This window comes from Corvus brachyrhynchos, unplaced genomic scaffold (assembly GCF_000691975.1).
Source record: "Corvus brachyrhynchos isolate BGI_N302 unplaced genomic scaffold, ASM69197v1 scaffold517, whole genome shotgun sequence".
Lineage (NCBI taxonomy): Eukaryota > Metazoa > Chordata > Aves > Passeriformes > Corvidae > Corvus > Corvus brachyrhynchos.
Window position 1 is genome coordinate 112,273 of NW_008238971.1, and position 12,473 is coordinate 124,745.

Sequence of the window (12,473 nt, forward strand, 5' to 3'; positions counted from 1 at the left end):
CTGTAGCATGGGTTGGAAAGTTCACTTTAGTATTTACCCTAAAAATCTGAATCTGGGCTGAATTGATTACAGTTCATGCTAATATTAAGCAGGAAGTTGTGATAAGTCTAATAAATGCCCATAGCAGCAGGTGGCAGCTCAATTTCTCCTTCTCCCCAGACTACAGTGGTTCATCACATTATTCTTGCCAATGTGTGAGGGTGTGATAGGGTAGACAAGGCAAAGAAGTTGTTCAGTCAGATCCTTCCCATTGTTTTTAGTCCATGTGTCACCCTATAAGGAAACTGTGGCAGAAATACCCCCTTCTGTTCCTCATCCTGCTGCCAGAACCTTTATTTCTAAAGGAAGGTATAACTTAACTTGTTCTATCATCCATGGATGGACATGCTGCTCTCTCTTCCCCCTTTCCCCCTTCTCTTGGCTTGAGACAGAATTTTAATGGAGTATATTTTCCCATGGAAAATCCAGGGTACTGGTAATCCATGAGTACTCAAGAAAAATTGTCTTGCATGTTTATTACTGTTCAGCTCTCCTTGTTGTTTCATTCAGGCAATTTTTCTTCAAATGTTAATCTTTGCTGAATATGCAACATCACACCCCCAAATGTCTCTGACAGGAGTAGCAGAGGTGAAAATATAAACGTTTTAGAAGGAGTTTGTTACGAATATTCTGCCTGAAAACACTTGTTATTTCTTATCAAACACTGGAGACAGAATGAAGAAACTGTTTTGCCACTCTGTGGCTGAGGTCTGAGGAGAACATATCAGCATGGATATGACAGTTTCACTTTCCTTGAGCTGATTATATTATAGTGTCTTTTCTACTGACAGATTTCATTACCAGATTGGGGTAATAATAGCATATTTTATCATGCTAACTGTGATCAAAAACCTTGGTTTAGAGCAGAGTTAAATTTAGAGAAATTCAGTTGAATCTGTATTTTTTACCTTATTAGGTATTTCTAACAGCCTGATAAGTTTTTGTGTTCGGTGACTACGTGTCTCTCGCTGTTATAATGACAATCATCTGCTTGCTTATATTGCCATGTTGCCCCAACAGCAATAAAGAAGTGCTAGATAAAAGTTACAAGTTTGCCTTAAGAATATTGGCCAGTTAACCAAAGTATGAAGTTTTGGTTAGAGGCTGTGGTTTCCCCATCCCTGGAAATGTCCAAGGCCATATTGGATGGGGCTTGGAGCAACCTGGTCTCGTGGAAAGTGTCCCTGCCCATGGTGGGGGTGAAATTGGGTGATCTTTAAGGTCCCTTCCAATCCAAGCCATTCCATGATTCTATTAATTGAAATCAGGGATGAAGGAATGAAAGAGGTTAAATAGGAAAAGTTAGCTATCTTCTTTACGCATATGGCCCAATCATAAATTTATAAGCCATCCATTTATTCCATCCTATCTTAAATAAGCTTTGAATAAATTTGGTATACAACTAAGAAAAGGGTAATGAAAATAAACATGGATAGTAATAGGTGCTGTGTTGGCCCAAATGGATGTCATCTTAGCTGAATGTTGTGTGGCAGTGTGCTGTAGTATATTTATAGGCAGCTTTCCATTTTAATAATTCAGTATTCACTATTTCCTGAGGCACAGCAAACATCTTTTTGTGACCCTGGCTACCATGAAATGCATCATCGTACCCATACGCGTCCCTGTGGTGCATTTCAGATCTCTTTCGAAAACAGTCTGGTGTCTACAGAGCCTGCAGCCATGGTAGCTGGGAAGAGAAAAAGAGCTGGAAGGGAACTTCTGGCTCGGAGAGATTGTGTCTGGGAAAGATTTGCAATTGTTTTAAGCTCTGTTCAAATGTTTTTCTTCCAACAGACTTTGGGAACTATCACTGCAGTGCCCATTAAAGTTCCTCAGGTCAGCTCCTTGCAGAGGTTGGCAGGACAAGGACCAGCTGTGCTACCTCAGGTACATAATACAGCTTCAAAGAGGGGGTTGTGTCATTTTGTACATATTCTCTGCTTCTGTCTAGTGCCTAGGCCTGGGTGTGTCAGCACACTGATTTTGCAGAGTTGAGTTTTCTTCAATCCAGGAAAAAAAATTCTTCTGGGAACCTACTGATAGCACAATGAAAAGCCATAAAAAATCAAATAGAGTCATTGTGGAAGAACAAAATACATATGGTGGAATGTAAATTTATGCTTTAAAGATGAATCACAAATCACAGAAGTGAAAATCTACAATTCTGTAAGTAAAAGAACTGGTGGAAGTGTTAACCTTCCTGCTCAAGATTTAAACCCACGTTCTGTTTCACTGACTTACTTGCCTTCAAATCCCAATACAAAGTTTTGGCCCAGCTAACCCAGGTACCAGACCGAGGAAAGACTCTCTGGGTAAGAGTGAAAGGGGAGTTGCACTCACTGGTTTTTAAAATGTTTTAAACTGTTTTCTTTTCTGAACACCCATCACTGTTTCTACAACTATACACTTTATTCCCCATTTCAACCCTCTTTCTCAAAATTTTTGGATGTCATTTTCAACAAGTGGTTTGCTTTTCACATTCATGATTATTAAGTATAAATATATTTCTCCCACTGTGGCCCTTAGAGCTCTCTTTCTCATATATGAACACTAGAAAAGTGTTGATGACGTATATTCTTCCTATTGTTCCTTTCTTTTTTTCCCATTTTTTTTTAGTGGCAGAATCTAGTAGAAGATCCGTGAGCTAAATTTACTTGGAGGAAGAAGTGTTTGCAATATAAAGTTCTTAAATTCTCTCTTTACGTATTGTGGAAGGCAGAGTTGGGAACATAAAGTGAGGTTCTAGTTTTCTTATCAAGTTCAAGACTTTGCTTTTCAGTTGTTCTTACCTTGTAATAACATTTTGATTTCTGCCATTTTGGGGTGTCAAAGATGAGCAGATTGCTCCTGAAAATAGATGAGGTCCAAGAGCTGTAACAGGGCCTAAATTATCACTTAGGTTGTGTTTCAGCAATGGTGATGGCATTGCAAATGCTGCACTTAGAGAAGTATCAATGCTCTATGCTTTTATTAAATAGAAAAAAATTTCATTCAGTGCTAGATCCAATTTTGAAGAATTGGAAAAAGTGGAGGAAACTGATTTCCTCAGCTTTTTGAAAAGAACACATCCTTTCTGTCTTGCTTTTTAGCTCATGGCAATATTTTTGTTTGTATCCCGCTTTGTTTCACTCCCTTCCTGGTACAGTTTCCATTTCAGACCTGTTTATGCAATCATACTTAATACTAATGAACTACCAGTGCTTTCTTGGCTGCCCTGAGCCATAGTTCACTAACTTTTCTGTTTAGTGAATATTTCATATGGATAGAATGGGCAATAACTACCTAGCAACCTCATTTCTGACAAAATTGAAAATGAAGTAGGCAGCTGTTATGTATTACCATGTTATTGGGGGTATGTCTTATGCCCTGAGTTTTTTCTGGCTTTTTCACAGGCCAGCAACAGGCCAGCTTTTTCAGCAACAGCCTGTCCCATTTACACACCAGTCCTCTTTTGCACATCTTCATGATCCATATGTTCCTCTCCCCCTCCAAGCTCACAGAGAAGTTTAAAATTTCCATATAGTTTCCTAGTGGGGAACTCCCTCCGTCCATCAAAACTTTGTGCTTGATGTCTTCAGAGATACCAGGTTTTCATCTACAAGTGGAAAGTTTGGCTTCTAATTAAATAGTCAGATGTCTTGAAAATAGATTAAATATAGCCATTAACCAGAGTGGTGTCAAGCTGTCATTCCCCAGGTAGAGCTGGATGCAGGTGACCTGGGAGGCTACTGTAAGTCATCTGCAGCACTGTGTCACTGTGAAGGCTGTCCTTTGTAAGAACTGTAGCATGAGTGCGTAGTCACCTCTGCTCCAGGAGAACTGGAAACTTCAGATGGAAATATAAAAATTCCAGGAAGCAAGGCCATGTGATACCATACAGGTGTTATGGTAAAAAACATCTCCTTCACTCTTCTTCCTTGTAGTTTTGTGAAGACAAGCACTTAATTAAAAATTATTTTGGAAATTAAGGGGTGTATATTATCTTCCAGTAGGAGCTGGAAATTGTTCAGAATTAAACCTCGTCACAGACCATGTCCTCAGCTTTTTTTCATCAGACTTGGTCTGATGCTAGATAAAAGTTACAGACCAGGCTGGCCACTAACCTCCTTTTGTCCCTGTGGATGACAGGCAAGGCCCCATACCGTGCTGTGAGTTACTGGCACAATCCTGCCATTCTAGGACTGACTTTCAGAGACGCAAATTCCTGTCTCTCAAGCATACCAACAAGCGGAGTCCAGCTGGGTTTGGCATCTGCTAAAACCTTTACTTTGGTTGCCCATGTAGCAGCAAATTTCTGGGACAGTAGAACCATATTCATCAGTTCTCTACCAAGAATTTGGAGTATTTCACAGGGAAAGAAAGCAGTGCCGTATCCAGACTCTGGGATGTTACCTATGGCTCAATCTTGTTCTGGAAAGGATGGAACCTTCCCCGATCTCCATCTCTGCCAAATCTAGTTGTGACAGTGAAGTGTGTAGAGCCCTACAGTGATGAAACCAGAGCAGCAAAGGCTTCTGTGCTCCAGCAGCTGTGTCCATTTACTCAAGCAGGTGAGTGCAGGTGTAGCTTGTGCAAGTGCAGTAGCAGGTACAGTCGCACTCACCTAATCTTTTGGGCTGCATGTGCTGCTTCTCTGCAGGTCTGTGGAGGGGTGGAAGGTCTGGGTGGAGCCCTTTTGGGATTCCTGCCATTTTAGGAGCCTACTTATCTCTGAATCATCCTCTATGAGTGGCTTTCCTCTAAAGTGGACAGATTGCACTTCTATCTCAGGTACATGTAGATAACTGGGTAAAATCCAGGTCAGTATCTGCATTCCTGGCAGCACACCAACTGCTCCCTGGCATTTCTCCTTTTGGCCAGTCTCATTATTTCTTTGGGATTTCAGATTCCCTTTAGATTTACAGGTAGGCATAAATTTTACCAGGCTGGCTGGACAGAAAGAGGGGACTCCTCCATTTTGAGCGTCCTCATCATGTCTAAAGGAGTTTGATATATTTGACACTTTCATGCTCCTCATCTTGACAGCCTCTTTTGATTTACCCTTATGCAGTCAAGCAAAAACATACCACACAAGTAAACCGAGGCATTTAACAAGACTTACATAAAACAATGCATACAGTGCCCTCATTTTCCAGATTTGTACAGATACTTGTCATTTGTTTTGTTCATTTGAATGGGTTTATGATATGACCCCCTGGGAGCTTTTCCATCTGGGGAACGAAGTTTCAAAATTTGCAGATTCACAAATGGCAGCAAAATCCCATCACTTAGAACCGCTAATTAAGTGGTGAGCAAACAAACATTACTTACAAGTTCATTGTACAATACAAACAATATTGTTTAAGCATTCATTATTTGCCAAAACAAGCTTCTTTGGCGGACATTTGTTCTTTTTATTTTTCTTCCAGAATATGAAGTTATTTTTTGCTTTCATCAAATAAAGGAGCTGTGATGTTTGAGAAGCTAAGTCCAGATAGTCTTTCTCTTCTTACTTTGGTCTTTGAGGTTTCCAGCTGGGTGAGATGCTTTGAAACTGCAGACTCTCTACTGCACTTTAAGAAGAGAATCCTAGACGTCCTCTACTCAAACACTGTGATAATCCTGAGCTACTCCTCTTCTTTATGGCACCCATCTGCTCTATGGAGGGGATGGCATTCTGTCAGGTTGAGTTCCAATTTCCAGCTGCAGAGCAAAGATTCTGTCTATTTTGAACTGGTTTACAGACAAATATAAGTTGTACTGTAGCCACCTGGAGGTACATGTGAAATGTTATTTTCTGTTCTTCAACAGGAAGATTTTAAATGAAAAAGTAAAGATATTAAAATAAATTTTCTGTTTTGTTGTCAGTAATTTGGGCCCAGTCCAATCCTCATTCAAATTAATGGAGAGACTGTGACATTTTGAATGGCAGTTAAATCAGATTACAATGCTATTTCCGTGACCTATCTTTCCAGTGCTAGTTGAAGGCACAGTTTGGGATGGCTTTGCTCATGACACTGCTGCTTAGAGCAGAGCAGTGTCTGCATTGGAGAGATCACACAGGCTAGTGGTGAAAACAAACAGGTACTCACAGGGCCTTAGGTGAAACATGTATGTTTCAATCGACTCTACCCAGTTCTGCTGTCAGATACTGCTTAGTTTTTATCTTCTGTAGTGACTTTAATGTGTAATTCAGTAGGGTCTGAATGTGGTCACTGGGCTGGCTGCCTTGGGACAGGCTCTGTTATCTTAGAGTGCATTTATTCTTCACTGGGTACCATGTGAGCCCAGCCAGAGTCTCAAAAGTTAAACACACATTCCTATTTTAAAATTTCATGTCATAGTTCTCATGAGCACATTTCTACTGGTAGCTGCTGCTTCTCTTCACATGTGTAGCAAAGCCAGGCACTGCTCCTGACTTTCTCAGTGGTAGGGCTTCTGGAAGATTTCTTGATAGGAAAATAATTCCTTATAGACAGAACTCAAATTTTGGGATGCCACTGTGTACTGTAGAAGAAATAGGCTAGTCTGTGGCAAAGTCTCTCTCTGTTTGCATCATGAGTTTAAAAAAAAAACCCTATTTTTTTAAGTGTAATGTGTTAAAACTACATAGCCATTGGAAAGTGGAAAAGTAGTACTAAATGCAAGTCAGACTTTCATGAAAATAGAAAAGAAGCTCACAGACATACATGTTTGTATAAAAAGTTATGGCAGAATCATGCAGTGGAGAGACAAGTCTACTTTATTGTTTGATTGAGAAAGGAATAATGGAATTGGGTAAAGTTGTTTTTACAATAGCAGGGGGAAGGGACTAAACCTAAGGGATGTTGTGAAACTTTCTGGTATATAACTCTCAGCACTTCCAGAGGAATTTGTTGGAATGCTACTGGAGGAGGAGCTAACCTGATTGAAGGTAACTTAATCAGTGTGGTAAGCAACCAAGCAACAGTATTTAATATTCATTGTATGCATGCAGAAAACAAGCAAAAAAGGTGTGCAGAGGCCTGGCTGAACCTGTAGCTCTTAATAAATATAGTTATTAATCTGTTTTATTGTATATAAGCTCTTATACCATGTTTGTCACTGTAATTGAAGCACCTTCTGGTAATGTGTTAAGCACCAAGATGAATATCTGTTGTAAGCTATTTCTTCTCTCGTCTTTTCCTTTGGGGAGAAGCACATACAGCTGAGCATTCTGCTTAGGTTTTCTTTTTATCAATTTGCTTATTTTCAATGGTCATGCTACTATTAATTGCATGCCACTATAGAAAACATTTAGTATAGAAATTGATGAGGTTTGTGCTCGTAATTCTTAGAGAAGAAGGTTGAGACAGCTGCCTCCCCATTGTTGTAGAGAATCCCTGCACCAGGGATGCATGGCTAGCTTGGCCTTTCATATTAAGTCTTTACAGGGAGAGCTTTGAAGGTTGGGATGGAAACACAGTATAGTATTGAAAAGTCTGTGGGAGTCTCGGTTCCACACTAGTGGATGTTTGGTAGGTTGCCTGTGCTTCTGAGAAAGGCAGTGGCTTGCTGTAGCACCTTCTAGGTATGTATTTTACACTGCTGCTGTACAGCCAAGACAGGTGAAGGAGTGACTAAGGTGGTGCCGTAAGAACATTCCCTGTGGATGCCAGAGCTTGGCAGTGGCAAGAAATCCAGTCTTCTGCAGTAAGGTCAAGGATGAATGTGTAGGGTGGATCAAGGGGGCCTACACTCAGATGCACCTTTTCCAAAGGACCTCTCTCTGTTTCCTCTGCCTTTCTATTGGTGTCAGTTTTCAGTTCTTAACAAGAGAACTGATTCAGAGTGGTGGGGAAGGAGAAGTAGAACTGGTTGTTCCTGATGCTTGAGACCTTCAGATCTGATCAGTGTTGTAAGCACTTTGAAAAGGACCTCCACAGAAGTCAACTCTCCATGATAGTCTTCACACAGAATCCTAAAGTATCCATGAAAATCTCAGGAAATATTCAAGCCATTTTTACACCTGGCATGGTGCCTTTTTCCCAATTGAAAACTCTCATGTTACTCCATGTCAAGTCCTGCTTTGCGGAGTAGCAGCAAATGAGAGGGTAAGAAATTTTCCCTCTCTCCACTGATGCCATTTGTATCCATGTGAAAGATGTGGCTTCTGATCCACATCTGGCCTGGATCTGGACTATGCTGTGTCTCTGAGCCTCAACGCCAGTTGTACGAGCTTGCATTAGAATTCTGGGTGAATAACAGGTAGACAGGAAGGCTTTCTTTCTTTGCACGACTTCAGCAAAGGCTTGGAGGAAGTAGCTATGCTGCTGTCTGACCCTTCATTTTCATCTCCTGGTGTCTCAACATTCTGTGTGTTTCCATGTTGCTTAGGCTGTCAGCAGACAGAAACTATTTTTGTCCTTATTTTTATTATTATTTTTGTTTTTCTTTTTTTATTTTGGCTAGTAAATTAATTGGGGCTGGTCGAATCATCATAATGTGATGTTATTGTTGTCTAGAAGCAGGACAAGCTCTTAAAGTGGTGGACAGTACAAAGCAGTGATATCCATGGTCTTTAATATGACACCAGATTTTGAATCCAGTGAATGCCAGCTGTGTGGGTTAGTCCAGAGCTTGCCTATGGAAGTATATGGACAGGAGGAAAGCAGACAGGTCTTCTCTCATTTGTGCCTAAGGGCTTCATGGACACTTTAAATTGAAGGAAGTTAATCATAGATGAGTATCTGTGAGAGAAGCAAGCTAACTTGTAATGCTGAGAAGAGTGGAAATGGAAGTAAGTTATTGACTGGTGTGTATAATCACAGTCTATCTTTTATATTCCCATTGTAATCCTAAACAATAAGGATTAAATTTTTTCCTCAGAGGCCCAAAGATAACTGAATGTTCAAGGACAGAATTGTTGTGCAGAAGGTAAAAAAAACCAGAAGTCCTTTTCAACTTCAACCTCTGGTTCTTATTTTTTTGAATAATATTGATTTTTATTTGCTGGTTTAATGGTAGTTTTCCCCCTTTGCAAATGGAAAAGAGCCACTTAATGAATCATCCATTCAATGGTGGCAGTGCCAAACCAGAAAATATAGGCAGAAAATACACAATTCATTAGCAAAAGTCAGTCAAGTTCCTGTGAAAATACAGCTTTGTGTTCAAAACATTGATAACATTTTTAATAAAAAACTCCCACCTGACTACCTTATGGCAACATCCACAAAAAGCAGAGCTGGCAGATTCCCACTCAAACATCCCTCTCAGCAAAACTTCCATTTCTGTAGTATTGGGCAAAGCTGAAGGAGAAGAAAAACTGAATTCAATTGTTTTGCCTTCTTAGAAACCGCACAGGAGTTCTATTAGCTACGTGTCATCTGTACACTAAAGTTAGCTGTCCATGACTAACAATTGAAATACCAAATCATGGCAGGTACACAGCACCTGGGAAATTCCTAATTGAGTGTGTGCAGTTTTAACACGTGTGAAAATACTGCTGATTGACTCCTGGCTTTTGTTGCGTGTAAACTGAGAGACCAGGGTTTGTTTTGAGGGGCTCGTTGCAGTTCTGGTCTTGCTGAAGTCTGCTCAATTTTGCTATAGGTTTTGATCAGATTAAGGTTTCTTCCCTGGTCTACTCCATCCAGAGTAGTAGGATTGGAAATGTGGGCTGGAGGAGCTCCTTGGGTTTTGCCCTGTATTTCACACCATCCTTCTTTAGGTTCCCAGGCTAGTATTCCAGGGATATGCTAAAGAGAGAGTTATGTTGTATGTGAACATAGGATTCACTGATCTGGGTCATCTTGCCTGGGCTTTCCACAATGAAGAGTAACTTCTTTTTTGTGTAGCCCCATCAAAGGGAAGAAAGAAAAGAAAGAAATCTTCCCCCTGTGGGAAGAAAATAGTGTTTATTTTGATTTTGACTGTGGTCTTAGACCAGGCTGACAATAATAGGAGCTTATTGGGAAAGGAACTAAAAATGAACCAAGCTGCAAATACTTGTGTTTGAGTGAGCGGGGCAACCTGGATTTCAGGGAGTGTCATTGCTGTAAAGTTATGCTAAACCTTTTTTTTTGCATAATTTTTATTGATTAAAAAAGAAGAGGGAGAGAGTTGGTCCTCAGCTGGCATAAATAGACACAGCTTTACTGAAGTAAATGTGCATCTGTTCGCTCTGGTGAAGGATATAATTACCCCATATTGCATTCATTTTATCAGCCATTGCTAACATTTTCTGTGTGATCCTCTAAAGCTTTTCAAGAATGAAAGCTCTGTCTGCTGCTCCCAGCACTTTGTCTATGTGACATATGAATTGTGCCAAATCCATTTTGAGTTTTTGTTTTTAAGCTCTGAGTACAAGGGTGAAGTGAAAATAAAGTGTGAATAATGGTCTTTCTCTCAAAGGCAATGTGATATTGTGTTGAGCTGAAAAACTTACTTTCATACAGATCAGCCCTGCCAGTATGAAGGGCTGATGGATGCTGAGCATGATCCAGCTGATATCTGATACAGGGGAAGGGGAGGGCTCTTCAGTGTTGCTGACAGAGCTATAACAAGATCCAGGGACTGGAAGCTGAAGTTAAGCAAATTCAGCCTTGCAATAAAATGCCAGTCATGAGCATAAAAAACCATTTTAACAATTTACTGGAGCTCATCATTAAGAAGTCTTTAGTATTTTCTTTTAAAATCAGTCTTCAGTTTCTGGGAGAAATTATATGGCCTGTGAACTGGAGGATCACAGTGATCCCTTTTGGGTTTGTAATTGAGGTATGCTTGTTAACTTCCCTTCTATCCTATAGGCTTGAAGGAGAACGCATTTACCAGAAATGCCCTTAAAAATTCTCATAACACCTGCAGATCAGCACAGATGTAACTGTTCTAATTAAATCCTGTTCTTTAGGACTACATAGGATTGCCCACAGAGATTGGAGGAATTGTGTGATTTTCTTCCCTTCTCCTTTTCCCCCACACTTGTTTGGGTTGGATCTTGAGGACTTCTTTTGTAAGAGGTTTTCTTTCTTATCTTATTTTTCTTTACTACAACAGGTGAGTGGCTCACCTGGTGGGATGTACCTCAGGAAACAGATTGCCCATGATCACATTTGCCTTTGTCAGTGGTGACACACAGCAGGCTCTTCTACCTCCACCACTCAGCAATTCATTCACCTCTGCAGTATTCAGTGATTTGTGCTCTTGAGAGCTTGAATGACATTTTGGTGAATTAGAAGCCTTTGAGCTTCATATAGGGACATCTGGATGGAGCTTAATAATACGGGATATACAAGAAATCATGTTAGTCACAGGAGCTAATTCTTTCCTGATCTGAAAGTCTTTAAAATATATTAAATTAGAGGTTGTTGAACAAAAGAGCACTCTGTACATGTCACAGGATTGGGGTCTCTTATTTCCCTCTCTGAAAAGCAGACAGCCCCCACCTAGTGAATGCTCAGGTTTGAGAATATCTCCTTGAAAAGTGTGCTCACCTGCAGCTATCTGAGAAGTACCAGTCTGAACACTGCCACAGGAAATTAGATGTTTCTGTCATTGTGGGTATTGAGGAAACTCAAGAATAACACGGGCTTAGGAAATCATTATATTCAAGAAGCAGCTCTCTCTTTTGCATTTTGAGCCCTGGTAGTATCACATTCTGTTTTGACAGCTGTCAGAAGTTAAATGAAAGATACTTGGGGAAAGAAGGGTTGAGCTACAGAGAATTGTTTGTTACTTGCAGCATTCACCAACAGTTGAAGTGTTCTCTTGGTAACATACGGGCTGTCTCTTTTTCTTTCTTTTTTCTTCTTTGCTGAACTTTGGTGCCTTTTATTTCTGTGGCTCTTGTGACAGGGACTGGTGCCATCCAGCCTGTGCTACTTTCAGTAGAAAATTACTCTTTGATACTGTGCATGTGCAGTGCAGTCCCTGTCCTGCCCTAGTTTTATTCCACCTCTTCTTCAGTGATTGTCAGCTTCCAAACTTTTGCTAGTGCCACTGTCCTACTTTCATCTCCCAAATTTAAGCTACAGTTTTGCTGTGAGGAAAAGGAATTTATGCTACCTTTTTCCTTCTTATATTTTCTCTTACTAGCTGACACCATTTATCTTCACAAATTACTGTAGCAGTTTAGGGTTTTAGGTGACACTCTGTCAAAGGTCTTTCATGTAGCTGTTTATTAATGTTTGCGCTTAGTGTTTATATCCCGAGGGCAACATTCATAGGTGTTGGAGCACAAGGGGCTTTTACATTTCCTTTGTGTTTTGGATTCATCCTTGCAGGCCCTAGAAATAAATGTTATTTTCTCTTTAAATTATTTTAGCTCTAACTCAGGAGCACCTGAAACTTTTGTTTCTGTAATCAACCCTTTTTATTGTTCTGTAATTGGAGATAAATATGGTCTCCCAAGGTTGGGTGAACTTGGCAGGGAGTTTGCAGAAGCTTAGCCCGTGAAAACAGCTATTCCTCCTCTGTATCACACGGTGGCAGATAGTGCC

The 12,473-nt window shown here is 40.3% G+C and overlaps 1 protein-coding gene across 2 annotated transcripts in view; it reads left to right on the forward strand.

Moving 5' to 3' along the window:
* The first annotated feature begins 1,358 nt into the window (after positions 1 to 1,358).
* PHF21B (PHD finger protein 21B) overlaps positions 1,359 to 12,473 on the forward strand; it is a 42,349-nt gene continuing 31,234 nt past the window's right edge. The window contains exon 1 of one of the 2 annotated variants that reach the window (XM_017738700.1): positions 1,359 to 1,926. In XM_017738700.1, coding sequence (XP_017594189.1) covers positions 1,636 to 1,926 — 291 coding nt within the window. In that variant the 5' untranslated portion in view covers positions 1,359 to 1,635. The remainder of the gene's footprint in view (positions 1,927 to 12,473) is intronic. The other variant, XM_017738701.1, reaches the window with a different exon arrangement.